This window comes from Dermochelys coriacea, chromosome 20 (genome assembly GCF_009764565.3).
Source record: "Dermochelys coriacea isolate rDerCor1 chromosome 20, rDerCor1.pri.v4, whole genome shotgun sequence".
NCBI lineage: Eukaryota > Metazoa > Chordata > Testudines > Dermochelyidae > Dermochelys > Dermochelys coriacea.
In genome coordinates this window covers 14,382,260-14,407,308 of record NC_050087.2, presented here as the reverse complement: position 1 = coordinate 14,407,308, position 25,049 = coordinate 14,382,260, and the positions used below count along the sequence as shown (strand labels likewise).

The following is a 25,049-nucleotide window of genomic DNA, read 5'->3' as shown; positions in this document are numbered from 1 at the left end:
TCTGTGCGGATTTTTTCTTGTGCTTTTTCAGGGAGTTTCTTGAGCAAATGCTGTAGTTTCTTTTGGTAACTCTCAGTGGGATCAGAGGGTAATGGCTTGTAGAAAGTGGTGTTGGAGAGCTGCCTAGTAGCCTCTTGTTCATACTCCGACCTATTCATGATGACGACAGCACCTCCTTTGTCAGCCTTTTTGATTATGATGTCAGAGTTGTTTCTGAGGCTGTGGATGGCACTGTGTTCTGCACGGCTGAGGTTATGGGGCAAGTGATGCTGCTTTTCCACAATTTCAGCCCATGCACATCGGTGGAAGCACTCTATGTAGAAGTCCGGTCTGTTGTTTCAACCTTCAGGAGGAGTCCACCCAGAATCCTTCTTTTTGTAGTGTTGGCAGGAAGGTCTCTGTGGGTTAATATGTTGGTCAGAGGTGTGTTGGAAATATTCCTTGAGTCAGAGACGTCGAAAATAGGATTCTAGGTCACCACAGAACTGTATCATGTTCGTGGGGGTGGAGGGGCAAAAGGAAAGGCCCTGAGATATGACAGATTCTTCTGCTGGGCTAAGAGTATAGTTGGATAGATTAACAATATTGCTGGGTGGGTTAAGCTTATGCTCAAATAAATGAATTTACTGACAAAAGCAGTTGTGCATTACTGCAATATTTACTCCGCACATGTTAGTCTTCAGGACCTTAGTTTAAAATTTGCTTTAAAAATATTTCATTAGCGTGTTGCTGAAGATGATAAAATCATATCTCTAAAAAATCCTTGCATAGATTTTTAGATGCACAATCTGAGAATTCTTTAGCCTTAAATGCTTGGATCTTCAGACATATAGTTTTTTAAATAAATCCTTCAAAGGACCACCCTTATCTAAAATACACATTTTAATGTTAATGACTATAGTACAAAAAATTTGCTTCCAAAGTCTTCCTGTCCTTTCTATCCATCCTTCTCCCCTCCCCAGTCCCGCGTTGAAGAGAGGCTAGCCCTTAGAAGGACAACACCCCTTTCCTGCCAGATAGCTGGACAAATGAGTTTCCCTTTCTTTACTTCTGACTATTTGATGAACTAATTTTAAGAGAACCGTCCAGCGAAATCAGTACCTTAGTAAGATATAAAATCCTTTGTTATGCCTAGTTTCAGAGTAGCAGCCGTGTTAGTCTGTATTCGCAAAAAGAAAAGGAGTACTTGTGGCACCTTAGAGACTAACAAATTTATTTGAGCGTAAGCTTTTGTGAGCTACAGCTCACTTCATCGGATGCATTCGGTGGAAAATACAGTGGGGAGATTTATATACACACAGAAAACATGAAACCATGGGTTTTATCATACACACTGTAAGGAGAGTGATCACTTAAGATGAGCCATCACCAGCAGGAGGCGGGGGAAGGAGGAAAACCTTTCATGGTGACAAGCAAGGTGGGCCATTTCCAGCAGTTAACAAGAACATCTGAAGAACAGTGGGGGGTGGGGGTGGGGGGGGGAGAAATAACATGGGGAAATAGTTTTACTTTGTGTAATGACCCATCCACTCCCAGTCTCTATTCAAGCCTAAGTTAATTGTATCCAGTTTGCAAATTAATTCCAATTGAGCAGTCTCTCGCTGGAGTCTGTTTTTGAAGTTTTTTTGTTGAAGAATAGCCATTCTCAGGTCTATAATGGAGTGACTGGAGAGACTGAAGTGTTCTCCAACTGGTTTTTTGACTGTTATAATTCTTGACGTCTGATTTGTGTCCATTTATTCTTTTACGTAGAGACTGTCCAGTTTGACCAATGTACATGGCAGAGGGGCATTGCTGGCACATGATGGCATATATCACATTGGTAGATGCGCAGGTGAACGAGCCTCTGATAGTGTGGCTGATGTGATTAGGCCCTATGATGGTGTCCCCTGAATAGATATGTGGACAGAGTTGGCAACGGGCTTTGTTGCAAGGATAGGTTCCTGGGTTAGTGGTTTTGTTGTGTGGTATGTGGTTGCTGGTGAGTATTTGCTTCAGGTTGGGGGGGCTGTCTGTAAGCAAGGACTGGCCTGTCTCCCAAGATCTGTGAGAGTGATGGGTCGTCCTTCAGGATAGGTTGTAGATCCTTGATGATGCATGCCACTAGCCATCACCTTCAGCCCCCAACTAAAACCTCTCCAATGCATCATCAGGATGCATTAAAGAGCCACTTGCGGCTCGCGAGCCTCAGTCTGAGTAAGGGTTGCCTGGTGTCTGGTTTTCAGTCGAAAAGGGAACCTGGCAGTGTCCGGTCAGCAGTGCTGACTAGCCACTAAAAGTGCAGTTAATCGCAATAACCAGCCTCCGCCACCGGGGGCAGGACGAGCAGAAGGTGCTGGAACCCGGAGGAGCACATGGGAACTGGGGAGCGCGGTACCGTGGGCTCCCCTGTCCTGCCCCATTCACTCCCCAACCGCGGCTTCCCCTCCCCCATCCTGCCCCACTCACCCCCCACACCCGGAGTGCGGCTCTCCCTCCCCTGCCCTGTCCCACTCAGCCCCCTGACCCCCAGAGAGTGGCTCCCCTTCCCCTGTTCTGTCCCACTCACCCCCTATGACACCCAGAGTGTGGCTCCTCCTCCCACATCCTGCCCCACTCACCCCCAAACCTGGAGTGCAGCTCTCCCTCCTCCGCCCTGTCCCACTCAGCCCCCTGACCCCTGGAGCGTGGCTCCCCCTACCGCATCCTTCCCCACTCACCCCCCCACCCCACAGCACTGAAGCATGGCTCTTCCTGCCCTGTCCTGCCCCACTCACCCCCCCCGACACCCAGAGCACGGCTCCTCCTTCCCCACTCACCCCCATGCCCAGAGTGCAGCTCTGCCTCCCACATCCTGCCCCACTCACCCCCTAGAACCCTCAGAGTGCATCTTCCCCTCCCCTGTCCTGCCCCACTCATCTCTGGCTCCTGGAACGTGGCTTCCCCTCCCGCATCCTTCCCCCCCTCCCCCCCCAGCCCTGGGAGCATGGCTCCCCTTCCTCCATCCTGCCCCACTCCCCCCCTGACACCCAGAGCATAGCTCCCCCTTCCCCACTCACCTCCCCACCCCCAGAGCATGGCTCTCCCTCCCCTGCCCCACTCGCCCCCCACCCCTGGAGTGCAGCTCCCCCTCCCCCATCCTCCCCCATTCACCCTACACCCCTGGAGCACGGCTTGAACGATGGGTTGCCAGGTGTACGGTGCAGGGGCGGAGGGCGGCAAAGTCTTTAAGTGGGTGGATCCATTTGGAGCTGGGTCCACCCTTGCCTGAGGGCTGGGTGAGAGGAAGTCACCCATGTGCAGATGGTGAGCACGGCTGCTCGAGGAAAGGGCCACCCACTGGGACTGCTCTGAGGGGAATCCAAGCCTCTGCACCTTGGTCTCCGAAGGGTTTCAAGCTCCGGAGGTCTGAACAGAGACCAACCACTGCCCCAAGGCTGGGGCACCTAGGCTCACTACCAGGGTCCAGATGTTCCCTGTAGCACCCCCTTCCTAGCGTTGGACCCTGGTGTCCAGCTGCCTGGCCCTCTGGCCACAGCGCTGACCCTTCGGACTCCCATCCTTAAACTCAGCCTCCCCCAGAACGCCATCCAAGAAGTGCCCCATGCTTCTCACCTACAATTTAACCCTCTCAGGGACACGCCTCTGTTGAGAAGCAGTTACACACGCACACACAGACACACACACACGCACGCACCCAGACACACACACACACACTCTTTGTTCAGTCTATCAGCTTTATGTTCATTATATTTTATCTTTAAAGCCCAGGAGAGCACAATTCACACAAAGCAACGAGAAATGAGGTGGGCGAGGTAATATCTTTGACTGGACCAACTTCTGGGAGAAGCTTTCGGGCAACTCTGAGCTCTTCTTCAGCTCTGGGGAAGGAGGCAGAGCAAGCAAAATACAAGTTGGCATAGATTGTTAAGCAGAAGGGGTCATATGTGGTGGAGGCAATCACAGGAAATGAAGTGGGCAATTGTGCGGTAGAGTGTTATGCATAAAGGGTTTGAGGTGGGCCGCATGGTGTGTTACAAATTGTTGTAATGAGCCATAAAACCAGTGTCCCTGGTAAGTCCATGGCTTTTGGTGTCTAGCAGACTCGCCTTTTGAAGGTATTGTGCCGTTTGCCTTTGAGGACAAGTATGGAAAGATCAGTTATGGAGCGATCGCTTTGAGAAAACCGTTCACTCATGGGTGATACAGTGTTTTTGTCTTTGATCATTTCTCTGTGTGAGTTCATTGGCAAAAACAAACAATACACATAAAAAACAGCCTAAAAGCAGTCACTAAATAGTATAGTCAATTGCTTGCCCACGCTTTGGCTCGTTATGAAACATATTCAAGAGACCAAACAATCAATATCAGTCAGGTTTATTGCTAAAAGCCAGTAATCATATAGTAGAGGAAGAAAAGTTGAACAGTTTACCAGTTTCTGGGCAGCCATATAGTACAGCACCAGGAGGGGTTATCCCATCGCTAGAGGAAATCCACCTCCCCGAGACAGATAGCGCTAAGTAAACAGAAGAATTATTCCACCGACTGAGCTCTCCACACTGGGTGTTAGGTCAGTTTAACTACATTGCTCGGGGGGGTGGATTATTCACCCACGTTGGTGGGTCAGTCTGATTTTCTAATGTAGACCAGCCCTTAATCTGGTGCAAGGTGGCTCTGTCCCCAAGAACGCTCCCCCCGGGTATCCCTTTCTAAACTGCTGCTTCTTTAGTTCTGCCTTTTGGTAACTTTCCATTACTTCCAAGCCCCCCTCACCTTGGACAAGAGCAGAAAGCAGCGTCTCCCAGGAAGAGGAAACTCACTGTCCCACGGTGTTTAATGTAATGTCACATGCTGGTCCGTTCCCATTGTGTCTGGCCTGGCAGAGACATGCCGACCCTGCTATCTCCTGGGGCATCCACACACACGTAGGCATTCCATGACCCAGCCCTTTCATGGTACAGTGTCATACAATCATCCAAAATTCAGAAGTGATACAGCCAGAGCCCTTACAAGGGGAAACTGAGGCATGGGGAAGGGAGTTGTCCAAGGTCCCAGGATAACGCAGGAAATAGAGCCCAGGTCTGCTGTGCTCCAGCCTGATGCCCTACCCACTAGGAAACACTACAGAAATACCATCCCCCCGCCCCAGGGATTCGGAAAAACTCCTAGCTCCCAGAAAGAGCTGCACAACGGGGAGCATCACCAAGAGAACACAGCTTGGGGAGACTGTCGATCTGGAGGAGGCAGGGCCGGGTCCCTCAGCCTGTGGCTCAGGAAGGGTGTGGGCCGGCAGGCTCTAGCAGAGCCAGGGCTTTTCACAGATCCAGTAGTCGGTCATGTAGCAGTTTATGTCATTCCAGCGCCCGTCGGTCGCCATGGTGCCGCAGTCCTCATTGCTGGAGTCATTGGGCTCCCCGGTGCTCCAGAAGCTGTGAAGAAGAGCAAAGCTGCATGGAGACCACAGCAGGAAGCAAGGGGTTGGGCAGGGCGGCATGGAGCCTTTCACCCCACACACCTGAGGTTCAGAGGGGAGCCATCCACCCAGAGCCATTGATTTTCCATTTTCTGGTCACTCAGCCCCAGCCAGTACACCCGGGACGTTGTGCGGGACTTCACCATGAATGCCTGCAATAAACAAGAACAGACTAAGGGGGTGAATGGGTGTGGGACAGGCCACGCACTCTGCCAACACCAGGAGCAATGGGACTCAGGAGATCCAGGTTCAAATCCCAGCTCTGCTACTGACTCCCTGCATGGCCCTGGCCAAGTCTCTGCATCTCTCTCTATGCCTCAGTTCCCCCAACTGGACAATAGCCCTGCCCCAAGGATGCTAGCAAGATAAAGGCATTGAAGAGTGTGATGTGCGCGGGAGGGAAGTGCTTAAATGCCATAGATATGTCACCACCTCAAATCCAGCCATAAGTGAGAGCTGCTCCTGGCAGGTGGGTGAAATGAGTTGGTGTGGTCTCAGTCCAGCTCTGACCCCTGAGCAATAGGAGGTCTGGAGGGGGCATGGGGCCTGAGCTCCTGGGGAGGTGGGGATGAATGCAGGGAAGAATCATGACCTGGTGTTGGGGGAACATACAGGGATTCAGGGTGGAACCAGTTCTATAGTCCTGTAGGTTTGCCTGGCTGAACTCTTTAAAACACCCCAGCAATTCCCATCCCAACAGAAATGGCAATAGCTCCATAGGGAGTCCTAGAAATATGGGGTGGAAGGGACCCTGAGAGGTCACCTAGCCCATCCACCAGTGTTGAGACAGGACCAAGGAAACCGAGCCCATCCCTGACGGGTGTTTGTCCAGCCTGTTCTTACAAACCCTGCTCCCTGCTTATATTTTCCAGCTCTCGCAGGTTTTTGCCATGCTATTTAGACTTTTGTTCTGGGTGCTTTTCTGGCACGCTCAGGCCCCAATATTCCTCTGCTGGGAATATTAGCCCGGGCTGCCCTCAGAACTTGCCCACGGTGGGCTGGTTAACTTGCGGCACGTTGCGTGTGCTGGTTTGCAGAGTCCCAGGCTGCCTTTGAGACCCATGCCTGCTTGCAGTTTTTGAAAAACCTGGTGACCCTTTAAAAAGCCATGTTTTAAGGGCCAGGCGCGGTCTCACCTGCTGCCTGGTCACCTGGGTCCCACCCGCCAGGAATTCCCAGGGTAAAGCTGCTGCTGTTGCTGGTAGCTGTCCGATTCCCTGGCCCGGTCGGGGTACGCCAGGAGGGTGGCAGGTGGCTTTACCTGCTCCTGTTTGGTGTTAATGATCACCAGCTGTGCCCCAGTATCCAAACAGAACTGCTTGGCCTCATGCCAGGTTTTGGTAGACTCTGAAAAGTAGTAACAGGTTCTCTGGAACCAGGCCCAGCCCGATGGGCAATGGCCGCAGACAGAATCTAGAAAGCAAAACCCAGAATAACCCAATTCAGGGCCAGGCAGGGAATCTGGCAGAGCCAAGAAACGGACCCAGGAGTCCTGACTCCCGGCCCCCTGTTCTAAACCCATTCCCCTCCAGGGCCGAGGGGACCGAGTGCAACCCCAGCCGCAGCGCCAAAGCAATAGCCACCCGGCTATTTTTTGGCATGCCAGCGCGAGCCCTGCTAGCAACGCTCTGTCAACCCAGGTGTGAGGCTCCGGCTTCCAGGTCCGGTGTAGACATACGGAGAGAGATCCACAGGGGATGGCTGTAGACAGCAGCCTCGGTGGGCCTGGGGTTGGCTCAAAGAATCCCCCGCCCTGCAGCTCCCACTGAGAACAACAGAGAATCCCACAATGGGAGATGCCGTGTGCTGAGAGCTCCCTTGAGCATCTAGCCCTGCGGGCCAGTCTGTGCTGCCACCTCCTTCTGATTGCAGCCCTAGTGTGGGCATGGCAGCTGGCACTGTGCTCCTCACCTACTCTCTTCTGTAACGCCGAGATCTGCTCTTGCATTTTACCGCGAAACTGCTTCACAGAGGCCAGCTCCCCAGATACCGAACGATGGACAGCATCTGGATTGGTGGAGGAAAGGAGATTAGAAGCCAAAGTGCAGCGTGGTCATCTCAGAGCTTCCTGCACAGCCTCCAACGTTGGGTTGCTTACAGACTCCACGGGCCCTGCTCGAAGTCTCCTCTGCAATGCCTGGAACCTAGACCGTGGCGACAGTCAGAGCAGCCTCCTGGCTGCTCTAACTCACACTCTGCCTCCTCTGGGAAGCAGGGAATACCCATGGTGCAGCACGCTCCAGCCAAGCCCCTGATCCATCCCTTACACCAGGGGCTGGGAGCCGGGCATAAGGGCTCTGACGCCAGCTCCACACTAACCTGTGATTCCCCCCTGCCCAGGGCAGGGGCAATTTCCACCCCCTTCACACCACCAGTGTGGCCCAGAGTGACACAGGATCGGTCTCTTTAGGAGACTGCAGAAGGCCAGTACCAGGCCGCTTTGGCAGCCCTTGAGCCAGGTGCTGGCTACTGGGCAGACGAACCAGCTATTCGAGAATTGTTAACAAAACAATTTTCAGTGTGTGTTTCTTTAAAAATGGATCACTCGGGAGGGTTTTTAATTGCTTCTGCCCTAATTAAACCATTGAAGCTCACCCCTAAGAGTTCATCTAAAATGCTTCAGGGCAGCCACTGCTCAGCAGAACCCCACCAGAGGTGGGTGGGTGCTGAACCTACAGGACTGAGCAATGTGTGAAGGAGGCAGGGTGGGTTAGTGGAGAGAGCACTGGCCTGAGGCTCAGGAGATCTGAGTTTGATACCCAGCTCTGCTAGTAACCTGCTGGGTGACCTGGGGCAAGTCATTTCCTCTCCCTGTGCCTCAGTTTCCCCATCTGTCAAATGGGGATAATGATACTGCCCTCCTTTGCAAAGTGCTTTGAGATCTACTTATGAACAGCACTATACAAGAGCTAGGGATTATAATATCTTCCTTGCCCTCTAGTGCTCTCTACTGTTTAGCTGTGTGTTGTAGACCCTATACTGCTGATGGAGATTCTCCTTAAGATCTGCCCTACCCCCAGCCTTTGTATTGGTATCACTATTTTGTTTAGGGATATGATTATTTTTTAAACTGCTCTAGGTATTCCTTACGACCCCTAGAGCGGATCCAGTTATACTGAGTCGAAGGTGCTTTTGACAGGTAGAGTGTATTCCGTCCCTGTATAGGAATGGCTGTGTTGGTGTAAGTACATTTACACAAGGATAACTGGACCTCCACTTGGAGGGTTGTACTGCTTTAAATGGACCAATATAACTCAAGTAGCACACTTTTGTGGGTAGCCCAGGCTCAGCTGGAGAGGTAGGGACTGTGCTTTCGGAGCAAGAAGGAGATTCACAGAGGGGCAGGGCAGAGGGGCAGAAACCCTCCTGGATTCCGGGGGACTGGAATTTCACCCACAGATGTTAAGGCCAGAAGGGACCGTTCTGAGCATCAGGGCTGGCTCCCTGCATCGCCCAAGCCAGAGAATGTCAAAGACCTTCTTTGTATCATCCCTGCAGTGTTCTGAGAGCCCCAGCTGGGCAGGCCAGGGACAGCCGCACAGCCCTCAGTGGCTACAGACTCTCCATCCCATGGACACCTGGGTCCAGAGACATGACTTGCTTAGACTGGAAGAATTTTGGCCTGTGTTTGTACAGGATGGGGCTTCTCGGAGCTACCGTAAAACACCTAATTACATACAGCACCTAGCACACTGGGGTCATGTGCCATGACTGGGCTCCAAGGAGCTACCATAATACACCTAATAAAAAACTTGCCCCAGGTGGATACAGAGCCCACAACCCCGACCTCGCAGCCCCTCACTCTCGCTACTGATGAGAGGCAGAAGCGTGTGTGATTCTCTCACCTACTGTTTTCTGCAGTGCCACAATCTCTGCTCGGATCTTCTCCCAATCCGCCAGGTTCTGGGACACTGCAAACAGAAACACCTTTGGGATCAGGAGAGGGGAAAGGTCGCCACAACCAGGATGATGTCCTGAGTGGCCCCTGTAACACTAGGGGATGGCGGCAGCTGTCTGTCTCCACAGAGAGGAATAGTTTGGTAATGGAGGGGCTTGTTGCTGACCATGGGGATTGTGACGCATGGCTAGAAAGGGTTAAACATCCTGCAAAATAAATAACCCTCAAAAGACATGTGGGGAGATCATGGTTGTGTTTTTATGTATTTACAGATGTCAGCAGAGTCTGAGTGAGCTCTCCCCTGAAGCCTAGTGGTGAGCTGTGGAAAAAGACTTCAGGAGCTGATCTTGTTTGCTTGGACCTGCCTAGGTGCTCAGCATGATGGGATTGTTTCCCCCAAATGATCACTTGTGGCTGGTGTTAGATCCGCAGTCTCCTTGTTATTTGGGCAGGAGTAATAAAGGATTGTTATCCTTGTTGTGTGAACCAAGGGCAGCAGAACTGTACCTGGCACACCCCAATGGAGGGACTCACCCCCAACTGAATGACACTCACTAGGCAGAGGACATGGTTCCAAAGCCCAATTTGTTGAGAGAGGGTAGTGATAGGTGGTCTTGGTTGGTGTTGTGGGGCTCTGTTTAAAGAGCCTAGTCACCATTTGATCCCGTCTCTCTCCATGTATAGTAAAAGAGCTAATTTAGACTCAATTGAGAGTTCTGTTATATGCTGTAGAGCTGTAATCACTGATGCTTAGGTCTAAGTATTGGGACGGTGTCTCTATTTCAAGAGACTGCCCAGTGTGCACCAGCTGTGAGGCTCTCCCGCTAACAGCTGAAATCACTAAGAGCTGTGTTAAGTAGGGGGAGAGGGTTGAAGACACCTTAGTGAGTGGTTAGCAGGGCAGCTGGTGGAGAGGTGTGACAAGCAGCCAGTAGTGTGCTGTGCAGAGAGGCACAACGAGTGGGCAGCAGGGAGGCTGGCAGAGGGGCACTGCCAGCAGGGCAGCTGGTGGAGAGCCACAGAGAGCGGCTATCAGGGCAGCTGGCAGAGAGCTGTGGCGAGTGGCCAGCAAAGAAGCTGGTGGAGAGGGTCAGAGCTGAGCCCCACAGAGGTATGGCAATTGGCTGTTGGGGCCATGAGTGAGTGCCCGAGCAGTGCAGTGTGTAAGGTGCCTTCTTGCCTCACCTCTGCTCCCCTGCCTTCCACACAGGGTGGGAGGTGAACTCTGAGGATGAACCTCTGAACTCTGGGGCTGCACTGGCCAAGGACAGCAACTGTGAGTGGGGTACAGAGAGGGGATGGGCATGGTAAAGGGACTTTTGTGTTGCTGGACTTAAGACCCTGAGGGGGAAAGGACAATGCCCAACTTACTTGAGGGTGGGTCTTTTTCTCATGGCTCGTGTTTATCAACCATAGTTGTGGTGTTTTTCCCAAATTAATGCTGAGTTACTTCCCTCCTTTTATTAAAAGTTTTTGCTACACTCAGACTCTGTGCTTGTGAGAGGGGAAGTATTGCCTCTTAGAGGTGCCCAGGGGTGGTGTGTAATTGTCTCAAGTCACTGGGTGGGTGCTTGAGCCAGTTTTGTGTTGTATAGTTGAAAAGGAGCTCCTAGATCCTGAACCTGGCCCTTGTTGCTGCTGGCAACACCTGGCAGAAGGGTTACACATATGAGGTAATAAAGGAGCTGTTTTATGCTGGCTTGGTCAATCTAAGTATGGAATATCCACCAGCTTTTTGGGGTTTGGCTGCCCCATTCTTTGCAATTCACCCTAATTTAGTGACCACAGCTGGCTCCCCACTAGCACCCAGGTCACAGTGGCGTAGTCATGCTTGGATGCACATTACCGCAGGTTAATTAGGTTTTTGGATCAGAACCACACACTTGTCAAAAATTAATTTTGATATTGGAGAGTTTAAGGTTAAAAATCAGTTACAATGAGTGACCCATGATCAAGTTCCTGACAGAAAAAAACTGGAAGAATTGTGCTTACAGAGGGGGTTGTCTTTTAAGAAAAAGGCCCTAGAGCAGGAACTGAGAAATCTATTAATTGCCAGTGATAAGGAAGCAGACCCAGCAAAACTGCTTGCAGTGAGAAATCAGCAGCTAGAACTTGAACAAAAGCAAAAAATAGCTGATATGGAAGGAAAAGCTGCTGAAAGACAACATATGTGTTTTGAACATGAACAAACACAAGAAAGTATTTTTTCATGCAACGCACTGTCAACCTCTGGAACTCCTTGCCAGATGGTGTTGTGAAGGCCAATACTATAACAGGATTCAAAAGGGAGCTAGATAGATTCATAGATATGAAGATCAGAAGGGACCATTTGATCATTTAGTCAGACCTCCTGCACAATGCAGGCCACAGAATCTCACCCACCCACTCCTGCAATCAAGCTCTCACCTATGTCTGAGCTATTGAAGTCCTCAAATCATGGTTTAAAGACTTCAAGGAGCAGAAAATCCTCCAGCAAGTGACCCATGCCCCATGCTACAGAGGAAGGCGAAAAACCTCCAGGGACTCTTCCTTGGTCTTAGAATCATAGAATATCAGGGTTGGAAGGGACCTCAGGAGATCATCTAGTCCAACCCCCAATCTACCCTGGAGGAAAATTCCTTCACGACCCCAAATATGGCGATCAGCTGAACCCTGAGCATATGGGCAAGATTCACCAGCCAGATACCCAGGAAAAAATTCTCTGTAGTAACTCGGATTCATGGAAGATCAGTCCATCAATGACTATTAGCCAGGATGGACAGGACTGGTGTCCCCAGCCTCTGTTTGCCAGAAGCTGGGATTGTGTGACAGGGCATGGATCACTTGATGATAACCTGTCTGTTCATTTCCTTTGGGGCACCTGCCATTGGCCACTGTCAGAGGAAAGGATACTGGACATGATGGACCTTTGGTCTGATCCAGTATGGCCATTCATATGTAAAGAATGACATATATTCAATTGCAGCAACTAGAAGCTAAGGCAAAAGTAGACAAACTTAAGCTCCAGCTCAAGAGAATAAAGGAACAACAGGAACTGTATCATCCTGGAAAGCCAGTTCCCCTCAACAGCAAAGATGGGGATAAAATCTATCCAGTTTGTAACAATGTTGGTACGTTGTTTAACTCTAAGGAGTTACCTGTTTGTAACCAAATTTATCCCAAGATGGCCACCTTTTATGTAAATGCTTTTACTGTGCGCTCAAGTGAAGGTAACCCCATAACTTGTGCAGAGAATGTAAAAGTCAATGGTAAAAGCTGCTTAGGGCAAATTAAAGTTTCTAACATCACTCTTGTTAAAGCAGATCTTGTCAAAGAGGAAGATTACTTTCCAAAGAAGATTGTGAATATTGTAATTCTCTGAGTTTACTGTAAGTGTGCCTTTAGCCAGAATCCATCTTGAATGGAATAATGTTAAACATGAAGTTATAGCTGATGTAAGGAAGCTATTGCCTAAGGATCTTTTGATTGGGAGTGATATTAAAACTTTGTTCAGTCAAGTTGATGACATAAACCGGTCACAGGAAAGAAATAGTCCTGAACCTGTGTCTACTAGGGGTAAGGATTTGCCTGTGGAGAGTTTATCCAAATGTTTGTCGGAGGAAGATGGCTGTTTGTCTGTGCAAAGAAGCAGTGCATATGTGGAAAAAATTTGTGAGTGTCTGTCTGGTATCTCGGAAGTGAATCTGGCATTAGATAAGGCTCAGGAAGATGTTTCTCTAGAGCAAATTAAAATTGGTGATTAGGTTAAAGCCCTAACTGAGGAAGGAAGGGGGACAGTCTTGATGAGTGACACATTGTTGGCTATATGGGAAAGTAAGCCTGACCCAGATAAAAATGATGTGCTTAAAAGTAGCTCAGTGTAATAAGACACTATTTGTGGAAAACAGCTGTTAATCTCTTAAGGGAGGGAAAGGCAAAGAGAGTTTAGAAGAGCATAAGCAGCCTTCTGAGCTGATGGCTTTGTCTAATCAGCAGTTTGGGAAGGCAAGGTTAGTGGAACATGAGTATCCCTACACCTTACCTGTTACCAGTGTGGAGAACTGAGACAGTGAAGGAAATGTTCCTGTGTCTCTTAGGGGTAATGACTTACCTATGAAGGGAGCTACCCCAATCTCCAAGCAATTGTCCATGAACAGCCATGTGTGCTGGGACACGGGAAATGATATCCCAAGCTGTGTGTCTGTTAAAGGGGAATGTTTCTCCAGCTCTTTTCTGTCTGTAAAGCAGACAGAAGAAGCCTTTCAACCTATGATGGTTGAAAATGTATCAATTGACCCAGAGTTGATTCTGGATACAACTAAAGCCCAGGAAGGAAGTGGTCCTGAATTTGTGTCTGCTAGGGATGATAACATTGTAACTAGGTTGCATCCAGTTAATATCACAAATAGCTCCCAGAGACCAAGCGATTCTGGTGCTTCTATTTCGCCTGTTGCTAGTGTGTTGCTGGGTGAAGATATAACAACCTTGTCTGATCAGGATGATATCATAGCCAGGGCACAAGGAAAGCATGAAGGTGAATTGACTATTACCCATTGACAGTGTGAAAACTTGTAACAAGGAAAAGAATGCTTCTAATCTTGTGACTATGAAGTTTAGAAGTTTCCCTGAAAGGGGTTTTTGTGAAAATCCTCCTGATGGGACAGAGGTGATTCTGGATTTAAGTGAAGCCCAGAAAGAGTCTGTTGTTGCTCAGAAAAATGTTCCTTTAGAGCAAGTCCTAGTTTGCTGCAACTGATGGGTGTGCAAGTGATTGGATTGAGTTAACTCAGGGTGAATCACTGTATAGAGAAAGGTTTCAGAGTAGCAGCCGTGTTAGTCTGTATTCGCAAAAAGAAAAGGAGTACTTGTGGCACCTTAGAGACTAACAAATTTATAAATGCATCCGATGAAGTGAGCTGTAGCTCACGAAAGCTTATGCTCTAATAAATTTGTTAGTCTCTAAGGTGCCACAAGTACTCCTTTTCTTTTTGTATAGAGAAAGCAACAGTTTGTTTGGGAGACTTGTTCCAGTTCCTAACTGCCAGAGCCTTTTTGAGGTGTATAGATCCACTGACTTTGCTTTAGAAAGACCTAGTGTGGATAGCTTTTGAAAAGGTTTCAAATGACATAAAAATTGTTAGGGCTGTTTAAATTCCCTATGAGCTAAACCAGCTTGTTGGGGAGACAATGTTGTTGGAACATGAATGTCTCCATGTTGAGTCTTTAAGTAAGCAGTCTGTGACTCAGGTACTGAGGAAAGATCGGGATACTGGTTACTGGGTTACAAGAATGCAGGGGAGAACAGGCAAACTCTCATCTCTAGATATTTTGGATATGACTTGTAGTCTCTTAGTGGACTTGACATCTGATTCCATGTGGAAGCAGAGATTGGTAATGGAAGAACAAGCTAGTGAAAATGGATGGAATTTCTTTAAGACATAGTCCAGCCGTGGAATTGGTAAAGGTTGAGAATCTGAAAACTAGTAAACAGGTGAGTGTCTGTGTTGATGCAAATTACCTGACTGACTGGAGGGAGAAAGACTTGCCTGTAGCTGTTAGCAAAAAGGACATACCCAGCCGGCCAATGAATTCTGTTAAGCAAAATTGCTCAGATTTTGACTCTCTGGAACAGGGAGAAAGGGGAAAAGTTTATCATGAAAATAAAGCCACAGGTTAACCCTTAAATACCAAAACCCCAAGGAAGTGGTTAAACTGAAAGCCTGTGTTAAGGAAGACCCTGAGGTCAAGAAAAAGTTGCAAAGGTTCAAAAGGGAACAAGCTGACCTAAAGAATGATTTGTCTAAACCAAAGACTTGGCACGACAAAAATGATTGTAAATGTACACTTGTGATAGAACTGATGTTAATGTTCTTGCTAATGATTGCAACTAACTTGTTGCTGATACCAAGAACTGTAAAAATGTACAATGTGCATGGTCTTTTGGAAAAGCCCTTGATCATTTTTAAGAGTGGTACATAATAGAAACCCTTATGATTATGTGGTTGGTTCAACAAAAAATCACGTTGTGTTAAAAAGCCTAATAATGTTGAGGCTTCACAGCTAATGCATAGACATATTTCTAAAACTTTCCACAGCAGAAAAACCACTACAAGCTTGAACTGCTGTGCATGAAGGGAAACTGAAGTACAACAGTTCACAGCCATGGCTGAATACCAGAGTAAGTGCTCTCTGAAGGACATTAATGGCTATGTTAAGTTAACACCTAGACCAAGCCCTGGAATCACTGAAGTGTTTCACAAAGTATGGACTAAGTTTTTGGCTGGAGCCAAAGCATGCCTCAATAATTTTGCTTTACAAATAATTCAATGTAAACACAGCTTATATCAATGTGGGGAGATCCTTAAGGTGTATCCAGGAGCTCTCATTTCACCCTTCCACACCAGTCTCATGTTGGGGGTGTGACACATCGCTAGAAAGAGTTAAATATCCTGCAAAATAAATAACCCCCAAAAGGCATGTGGGGAGATAATGTTTGTGGTTTTGTGTATTTACATATGTAATTAACAGTCCCTGTCTGTGGTGTAGTCTGATAATTCAGAGGTCAAAAGAACATCCTATCATGTAAATGAATTGTAAACAGGGGATATCTCAGTATTCATCTCTCTTTGAAATGTACTGTGAAAGGGGGAGGAACAAGCAAAAGGCCTTATGTTAATTCGTATAGCTAAGTATCGGTGATGGACCTCCTTCAAAGTCATCCTAATTACCTTTTGTTCCCTGAGGAATTCCAACTTGTCAAAAGGCATGAAACTATATAAAAGAGCCTTGGGTCCTGATTCTGTCATCTCAGATCTGCTTAGACTTCATCAGGGGAAGTTTGAGTCACAAGACTGAGGTCTCAGTTGTGCTGGTACGCCTGAATATGAGATTTGGACATTGGACTATGACCTATGGACTATTTCTGAAAGAACTCTTTGCCACTACAAAGCTCACCATCTCTGCTGTGAATCTGCACTGCAATGGATTGAACTCATGTCTGTCTGTATATTGATCTTTTAACCATACTCTTTTTTTGTGTGTCTTTTTAATAAATTTTAGTTTAGTAGTTAATAAGAATTGGCTGTAGCGTGGTTTTGGGTAAGATCTGAAACATTCATTAACCTGCGAGGTAATGTGTCCGATCCTTCAGGATTGGTAGAACCTTTTCTTTTATATGAGGAAAAAAGATTTACAGAAATTTTCATCATATTTGATGTGGGTACCTGGATGGAGGCTGAGGCTGGATCACTTTAAGGGAACTTGTGGCACCTTAGAGATTAACAAATTTATTTGAGCATAAGCTTTCGTGAGCTACAGCTCACTTCATCGGATACATTCGATGAAGTGAGCTGTAGCTCACGAAAGCTTATGCTCAAATAAATTTGTTAGTCTCTAAGGTGCCACAAGTCCTCCTTTTCTTTTTGTGAATACAGACTAACACGGCTGCTACTCTGAAACCTGTCTTTCAGGGAACTGTGTTCTTTGGACTTCTGAGTAACCAGTGAGATATAAAGAAGCTGTTCGGGTTGGTTGGCTTGGTAAATCTAAGTATTGGAATATCCACCAGCTTTTGGGGGTTTGGCTGCCCCATTTTTTTGCAGTTCACCCTAATTGAGTGACCACATCTGGCTTCCCATTAGGACCCCGGTCACAGGGATACAAACTGAGTCTGACCTCTCTGAGTAGCAGGAGTTATGTAGAGGTTGTGATCAAATGGTGCCTTTGGAGGGAAGGTTATTGCTGGCTTATGGGTGGTGCATAAGAGAGTCACGCGTTCGGGTCTATGGTGAGAATTAGGTTACGGAGCTATTTACTATGGCTGATAACACTAGTAGCAGCTAGAGCTGGTTACAAGTTTTCATTTGATTGTGTTAATGAAAATTAGCCTTAAAAAGTAGAAAACTTGGGAAAACTGACATTTTCTAATTTCTTAACTGAAAATATGTTTTCGGTGCTTGGCTACTTGAGGTCTGGTGTGAACATGCCCATGTGCTCCCCTCCACTCCATGGTGTCTCTTACTCACCCACCCCCGCCTGACTGGCCACATTAGCTCCCCAGTGGCATTTCTTGAAAATCAAAACTTTTTGGCTTTGGAATGTTTCCAAAAAACCCTCTGAGAGACAAACACCTTGATCTTGATCAGCGGCACTGCGATGGGTACCCGCATGGCCCCACAGTATGCCAACATTTTTATGGCTGACTTAGAACAACGCTTCCTCAGCTCTCGTCCCCTAATGCCCCTACTCTACTTGCGCTACATTGATGACATCTTCATCATCTGGACCCATGGAAAAGAAGCTCTTGAGGAATTCCACCATGATTTCAACAATTTCCATCCCACCATCAACCTCAGCCTGGACCAGTCCACACAAGAGATCCACTTCCTGGACACTACGGTGCTAATAAGCGATGGTCACATAAAGACCACCCTATATCGGAAACCTACTGACCGCTATTCCTACCTACATGCCTCTAGCTTTCATCCAGATCATACCACTCGATCCATTGTCTACAGCCAAGCGCTACGATATAACCGCATTTGCTCCAACCCCTCAGACAGAGACAAACACCTACAAGATCTCTATCATGCATTCCTACAACTACAGTACCCACCTGCTGAAGTGAAGAAACAGAATGACAGAGCCAGAAGAGTACCCAGAAGTCACCTACTACAGGACAGGCCCAACAAAGAAAACAACAGAACGCCACTAGCCATCACCTTCAGCCCCCAACTAAAACCTCTCCAACGCATCATCAAGGATCTACAACCTATCCTGAAGGACGAGCCATCGCTCTCTCAGATCTTGGGAGACAGACCAGTCCTTGCTTACAGACAGCCCCCCAATCTGAAGCAAATACTCACCAGCAACCACACAACAGAACCACTAACCCAGGAACCTATCCTTGCAACAAAGCCCGTTGCCAACTCTGTCCACATATCTATTCAGGGGATACCATCATAGGGCCTAATCACATCAGCCACACTATCAGAGGCTCGTTCACCTGCGCATCTACCAATGTGATATATGCCATCATGTGCCAGCAATGCCCCTCTGCCATGTACATTGGCCAAACTGGACAGTCTCTACGTAAAAGAATGAATGGACACAAATCAGACGTCAAGAATTATAACATTCAAAAACCAGTTGGAGAACACTTCAATCTCTCTGGTCACTCGATCACAGACCTAAGAGTGGCTATACTTCAACAAAAAAGCTTCAAAAACAGACTCCAACGAGAGACTGCTGAATTGGAATTAATTTGCAAACTGGATACAATTAACTTAGGCTTGAATAGAGACTGGGAATGGATGAGTCATTACACAAAGTAAAACTATTTCCCCATGGTATTTCTCCCTCCCACCCCACCCCCCACTGTTCCTCTGATATTCTTAGAGACTAACAAATTTATTAGAGCATAAGCTTTCGTGAGCTACAGCTCACTTCATCGGCAGCTGTAGCTCACGAAAGCTTATGCTCTAATAAATTTGTTAGTCTCTAAGGTGCCACAAGTACTCCTTTTTCTTTTTGCGAATACAGACTAACACGGCTGCTACTCTGAAATCTGATATTCTTGTTAACTGCTGGAATTAGCCTACCTGCTTGTCACCATGAAAGGTTTTCCTCCTTCCCCCCCCCCCTGCTGTTGGTGATGGCTTATCTTAAGTGATCACTCTCCTTACAGTGTGTATGATAAACCCATTGTTTCATGTTCTCTGTGTGTGTGTGTGTGTGTGTGTGTATATAAATCTCTCCTCTGTTTTTTCCACCAAATGCATCCGATGAAGTGAGCTGTAGCTCACGAAAGCTTATGCTCTAATAAATTTGTTAGTCTCTAAGGTGCCACAAGTACTCCTTTTCTTTTTGCGAATACAGACTAACATGGCTGCTACTCTGACACCTTGATGGGAAAACTACTAACATGGAAACAAAAAAACCCACCAGATTGTGTCCTTTTGAAACCAAGTGAGAATTTCAAAACTCAGGCTGCTAAACAATTCATTGTAATAAAATGATCAGCTACAGCGACCCCACCCAGCCAGCGTCTATGCTGAGCCAGAGACAAGCATGCTGGGCTAGCTTGGGATTGGGAGCATTTACTTACCATTAGCTGCCCTCTGGAGAAGGTGGAAATTCAGCTCCTCTGACTCCTGCTGCAGCTCTGGGCCTGGGAGATGAACAAAGAGCAAACAGCAGAGCTGTGATCCGTCCCGGCATCCTTTTCACTAGAAACTGCTCCAGGCCCCAATGGCTTGGTTTCTTCCCCTGCTAGGGGAATTGGTTTGATGGGGAGGAAGGGGAATCGCTTAGTGCTGTCAGTGACAGATTTTCCCAATGCCAGGTGTTCAAAATGAATTCCCCCCCCTCCCCAAAAAAATTAATCTTTTTAAAATAATTTTGGGGATTCTTCTTGTTTGCCCTCTGGTCTCTTGAGCTATTAGTAATTGTGTGTACAGAGGCAGTGCGTAGGGACCAGCCAAGATCGGCACCCCGTTGGACTGGGCACTGCACAAACTCAGAGTAGACAGTTCCTGCCCCGAAGAGCTTACGATCTACATAGCCAAGAGAGACGCAGAGTAGGGGGAAAGGGTCTAACGCACAAGACACCTTAGGGATTGTGTTCTCCAGCTATTCCTTTCCCAGCCATGAGGGCTAAGCATTTATTAGTTTGTTTGGAAATGAGCTAAGAGTCTCCCATCATCCCAGGACTCCAGGAGCTGGGGCTTTAAGGGAAAATGCCAAATATAGTGAGGGTTGGCAGCACTATTAACACCATCCCCTTACTCTTAGGTGGTGATTCCTCACGTTTATAGACCAGGTGCTGAGTGGAGTAAATCCAGACTTACTCCCTTGCTGCTACACTCCTTCTGCTGCACTTTGGTCTTCTGCTGCTTAGCCTGGGTGCTGATCCTTTAGAGTCCGGCCCTGCTGAGTGCTTCCCTTGCAGGTTTGGGCTCTTCGATTTGGAGCAAGGACCTATCCTGCCCTCTGGGCCGGATTCGAATCACGCTCCTGGCACAGCTACTCCACCAGTTTCAGCGGAGTGACGCCTGATTTCCATCAGGGCCAGTGAGAGCAGAATCACAGCTTAACACTTTTCAGGTATGAATTCTGGCTCCAGGGGAAGAGCATCCGCTACTGAGATGCAGAGTTGCTAGAGATTTGCCCCCCCACTCCCTTCAGATATGGTAACGCTCAAGTCCGGGTGGCCTTGCCTGTGGACAGAGCTTGCTGGAAAATGCCAGACTTGTCCCCCAGACATTTTTCACACACACACACTCAACCTTAATTTTTGACTAAAATTCACGGAAAATTGATTTTTTTTTTTTTAAGTCCTTTTTTCTTCCTACGGTGGAAATCCAAATACTAAAAAACTTTGATTTGGAAATTCTGCCCCGGCACCTCATGGGAGTGAGCCTTATGCCCTCTTCCCCAGTAGGAACTCATCTCCTCACCCAGACTTCATCTCCCATGATGCACCACCACCAGGCCCCATGATGCACTGCCTGTTCTCTGCAAGAGGAGAGACCATCGCACACCACCTGAGATTTTAATGGTCCAATCAGGGAGCCCTCCCTAGTGACTAGGAGCATGAAGTACCTCTCTCCCATGATGCACTGCAGTCTCCCCTCTTGGAAAGTGGAGGTGGTGCATCATGGGAATCCCTGGCAGGGGTGCATTCTGGGAGGTGTAGTCCAGTTGAGGAGACCAGCCCAGATTGGAGAATGGGGACACGTGGTAACTGAACTCAGCTCCTTTGAGGCACCATGGCAGCATTTCTGAATCAAAATATTTCTTCTTTCCAGTGCTTGGTTTTTCTCTGAAAAAGGCAAAAAATTTCTGTGGCAACCACCCCCTTTTCGCGAAATTTAGTGGAATCAAAACCTCAATTTTCCGGCCCACAGTCTCCCTGGGAAATTCCTGAGCAGCCCCGTCCCTGTGAGGAATCATTCCTGGCACAGAGACCCCAGCCTGCATGACCCCACTTGCAGCTGTCCTGACGCACCCGGGACCATACCACACTCACGTTTCATGAGGGCCAGGACGAGGAACACGCTGCACATAAGGAAGCAAACCCCCAGCAGGACGTAGGTGATCAGCAGAGACCTTCCAGGGCAGCCTCTCCGTGAGGCAGGTTTAGGGAGGAGAAGATCTATGGGGAACAGCAGCACTTAGCTCTCTGAGGGGAGAGGGTATCAGGACAGGGGGGAAGCAGGGAGGGCTGGGTAGGACAGGTTATAGCGAAGGACTCTCCCTTCAGTGGGTGACTGGGAAATGTCGGCAGGAGGTACTTGCTGGTACAAATGGGTTTATGGAAAGGAGAAGAGGTTTATGGGGCATCCCATCAGATAGCTGGGTAACTCTACAGAGAGCACCTCCATTTGGCAAGAGCCAAGAAGCCAGACCCCCAGCTCCCTCTTCCCAGCTGTGTCCATACAGGGATCGCTTGTCCCAGCATTTCAGTACAGCCACCTCTGGGGTGGAGTGCTGCAGCCACTGGAGAGTTGTGTAGCACAGGGCCTGACTGGAAGGAGAGTTCCCTGGGCGGTTGACGGGGCAGGGGGAATCCAGGGAGAGGGAATGGAATTCCCCCGCAATGGGCAGGACACTGGGGTGAGCACCCTGACTCTCCCCAAAAACTGCCCCAGGAGTTTTGCTAATTGGCTGTGTTCGGGCATAATCATCTGATTGCATGCCTTGCCTAAAAGAGATCACAGCACCCCCATGGCACTGGGGCCAGCACTGACTGCGAGGAGAGAGCCCCCTACCGCTGCACTGTGGCACTGGGGGGTCAGCACTGACAGTGAGGGGAGTGTGCCCCTTACTGAGCCCCCTGGCCCACTCCCGGCAGCATAGCACCCCCTAGGGCCGCATTGGGGTCAGCACTGATGAGGAGGGAAGAGAGCCCCCAACAGAGCCCCCACCCTGCTCCCTGCAGCACAGCACCCCCTAGTGCCCCCCTGCCCTGGCAGACTCTACTCACCGCCTCCCGGGGGCTGGAAGGCAGCTGCCACGGCTGCAGACGACAGGTCCAGCCCTGGGCGTGGGGGACAAAGAGCATTAAATCTGCCAGCTCTGCTGGCAAAGGCCATAAAATCGTACCCTCCATCCTGGGCTGCAGAGGGGGCTGTGCACACAGCCCCTACCTTGCTGGGCTTCATCCTCCCCACCCACCCTAAATTGCTGCTCTGGGACAGTCTGTGCCCCAGTCTGGGGTGCTCCTGCTGGGACCCCCCATCTTCCCACCAACCAGCTCACAGCTACCCCAGCCACCCAGGAAGCAACCGGGCCCCAAGGGATGGACCAGCCGGGATTGATAGCCCCGGGAAACAGACTGGAGGGACGGATCCTGCCCTGGGCCAGGGTGTGGGGAGCAGGGGGCGTTCTGCCGCAAGCCGAGCAGAGCTCCGAGTCCTCACCGAGCTTGGAAGGCCTAAGGGCCGGGTCCCCCGAGATCACTGAAATGGCCAGGTCTGAAAGGAAACAGGAGGGATTATACCGTGCGAGCTCCCAGCAGCGGGATGGGGGTTTGCATGGGGGAGGGGCAGCCCTGAACTCGTGCAGGGGATGTTCCTTCCCGTGCCATAGTGAGCAATGGGGTGCCAGGGAGGTAAAGCCTGCGATGCCCTGGAAATGGGGGGCGGGGGGACACACACTGCACAACCAGGACATGTCAAAGCAGCTCGGGTATGTGGCGCTGCCCCCTGCTGGCTGGGACATGTCACAGCTGCGTTAGGCCAGCAGTCGTGGGAACAGAAGGTCGCGAGTTCTGTCCTCCGATGCTGCCTGTACGGGACAAGCCCTCAGCTGCATGGACCTGCCGCTGGATGGTGGGGGCTGCTCTGTACCCAGGCCTCACTTGCTCCCCAGCAAAAAGCTGGAACGTTTCTCACCGGTTTTGCGGGGTCTGCCTGGTGTCGCTGCCAGACCTGGAGAGGAGAGAGAAGGGTGAGTCTGGCTGGTGGCTTGGGGCGCCTAACAGAGACGGGCGCCTGAGTCTACGCATCTGTGGGCAGGGACCCGGGCAGTGCCCAGGGGTCAGGAACTGAACCCACCTGCCCACACGTGAGCCACAGGCCCGGCCTTCCCCTCCGTGTACCCCCCTCCGTGTACCCAGCCTGCTCGTTCTGTGCTACCACCACCCACTGTGGGCTTGCCCAGCCATTCCCAGGCAGGCTGGTTTGTGAGCAGCCAAGCCAGTCCTAGACTCACCAGCTCCCACGGACCCAAAGGTGGCTCGGGGCTGGATGTTGAGTTCTGCGCTGACACCCCCTCCCCAGCCTCTGAGCAGTGGGGCAAGAGCGATCCCTGCGGAGCAGGGCAGTTGGGGCTCCCTGGTACCTGCTCCTCCTTTGTCCTTCTGGTTCAGCGTGGCCGCCTTCACCTTCTTCCCGCGCGGCAGGGGCGGGGGCTTGGGACAGTTCTCCAGGGACACGTTCTCATAGTCATCCTCATTGTCGGACTCGGCGGCCGCACCTGGAGATTACAGAGCCACTCGGTCTCACCAGGACAGGCTGGGTCAGCATGGGGGGAACGGGAGATCTCCACGAGAGGGAGCTAGCCATGGGAAGAGAGGCTGGCTGGTCACAAACTCTCCCTTGGGTGGGAAGGAAGAAGGAGGGTGGGGGCTCTTTTTGGGCAGCAGACGAGCTGGCTCAGCTGGAGGAGGGGGCTGCTTCACCCAGGGTGGGAGCGTGCTCACGCACACTGATAGTCTCTTGACTCTCCCTTTCATCCCAAGGCACTTCATGGGCTCTGGGTGTATTTCTATTGATCTATCACCTCACCCATGCCTGAGATGCAGCCACCTCTGGGGTGAGACACAGGGCTGTTTATACAAGGCTCTCGCACCCAGCGCTGAGATGATGCTGCCTCAGGGGCATGGCATAGAGGCTGTTTATACAGGGATCCTTCAGCCTGAGATGCTGCCGTCTCTGGGGTGGGGTGTAGGGCTGTTTACACATGGAAATCCTTCATCCAGCATTGAGATGCAACCACTTCTGGGGTGAGACTCGGGGCTGTTTATACAGGGATTCTTCACTCAGCACTGAGATGCAGCCATCTCTGGGGTGGGGGCACTGAGGGCTATTTAACAGCTATGCAGAGTGGAAAGGACGAATCCAGTTCTCAGTTGAAACCACAATGGGGCTTTGGGGGGACAGTTGGAATTGCCTGGGCTGGAATTTGGCCAGGACACAATGGGTAACACCCAGACTCTTATGGAAGGGGCCAGAGGATCTTTAACAACCACACATGGCAAGACTTTGGGTGTACAACTTGTGTGAAAGGCAGCCCTGCACCCTCTAGCACCACACTGGGACATTGGGACACAGCCCTGACGGGGTGGAAGAGCACCCACCCTGTGACACAGATCGCCTAGCACCATGCCAGGACATCAGGGTAGCACAGACTAGCAGGGGAGAGAGCCCCTACTAATTTCCCCACTATGCTCCCAGCAGCAGTCTGGGTTTTCCTCTGAGACCTCCCATCCGAGTACCTAGCCAACCCAACAGCCCCTGGAAGGTCTGGTAGCCAGGCCCCCACTCAGATTACTTGGCCAATTACCTCTGCGCTCCACTGGCTTCTTGCCCTTTGACTGCGAATGACCCATCCAGTTCCCGTAGTCACTCATGTGAGCCATGCCGATCCCCCGCTGACAGACTCGAAGGACGTCTGTGGGGACCAGCGACAGCCTGGCTCTCTCAGGAGCTCTGTGAT

The 25,049-nt window shown here is 49.7% G+C and overlaps 1 protein-coding gene across 4 annotated transcripts; it reads right to left on the bottom strand.

Annotated features, from left to right (window-relative positions):
* Positions 1–4,340: 4,340 nt before the first annotated feature.
* Positions 4,341–25,049, bottom strand: CLEC17A (C-type lectin domain containing 17A). Of its 4 annotated transcripts, XM_038379270.2 has the most exons (12): positions 24,897–25,048; positions 23,673–23,807; positions 23,225–23,260; positions 22,751–22,804; positions 22,315–22,368; positions 21,358–21,483; positions 19,435–19,497; positions 9,298–9,363; positions 7,364–7,459; positions 6,714–6,865; positions 5,495–5,604; positions 4,341–5,408 (listed from the first exon to the last, which is right to left on the bottom strand). In XM_038379270.2, exons 1-12 carry the CDS (start codon positions 24,970–24,972, stop codon positions 5,276–5,278), a joined length of 1,101 nt encoding a protein of 366 aa, XP_038235198.1. In that variant the 5' UTR covers positions 24,973–25,048; the 3' UTR covers positions 4,341–5,275. The 4 variants fall into 4 exon arrangements, with proteins under 4 accessions (XP_038235198.1, XP_043362761.1, XP_038235199.1 ...); XM_043506826.1 differs by lacking the exon at positions 6,714–6,865 and having other exon boundaries at positions 7,368–7,459; positions 24,897–25,049; XM_038379271.2 differs by lacking the exon at positions 22,751–22,804.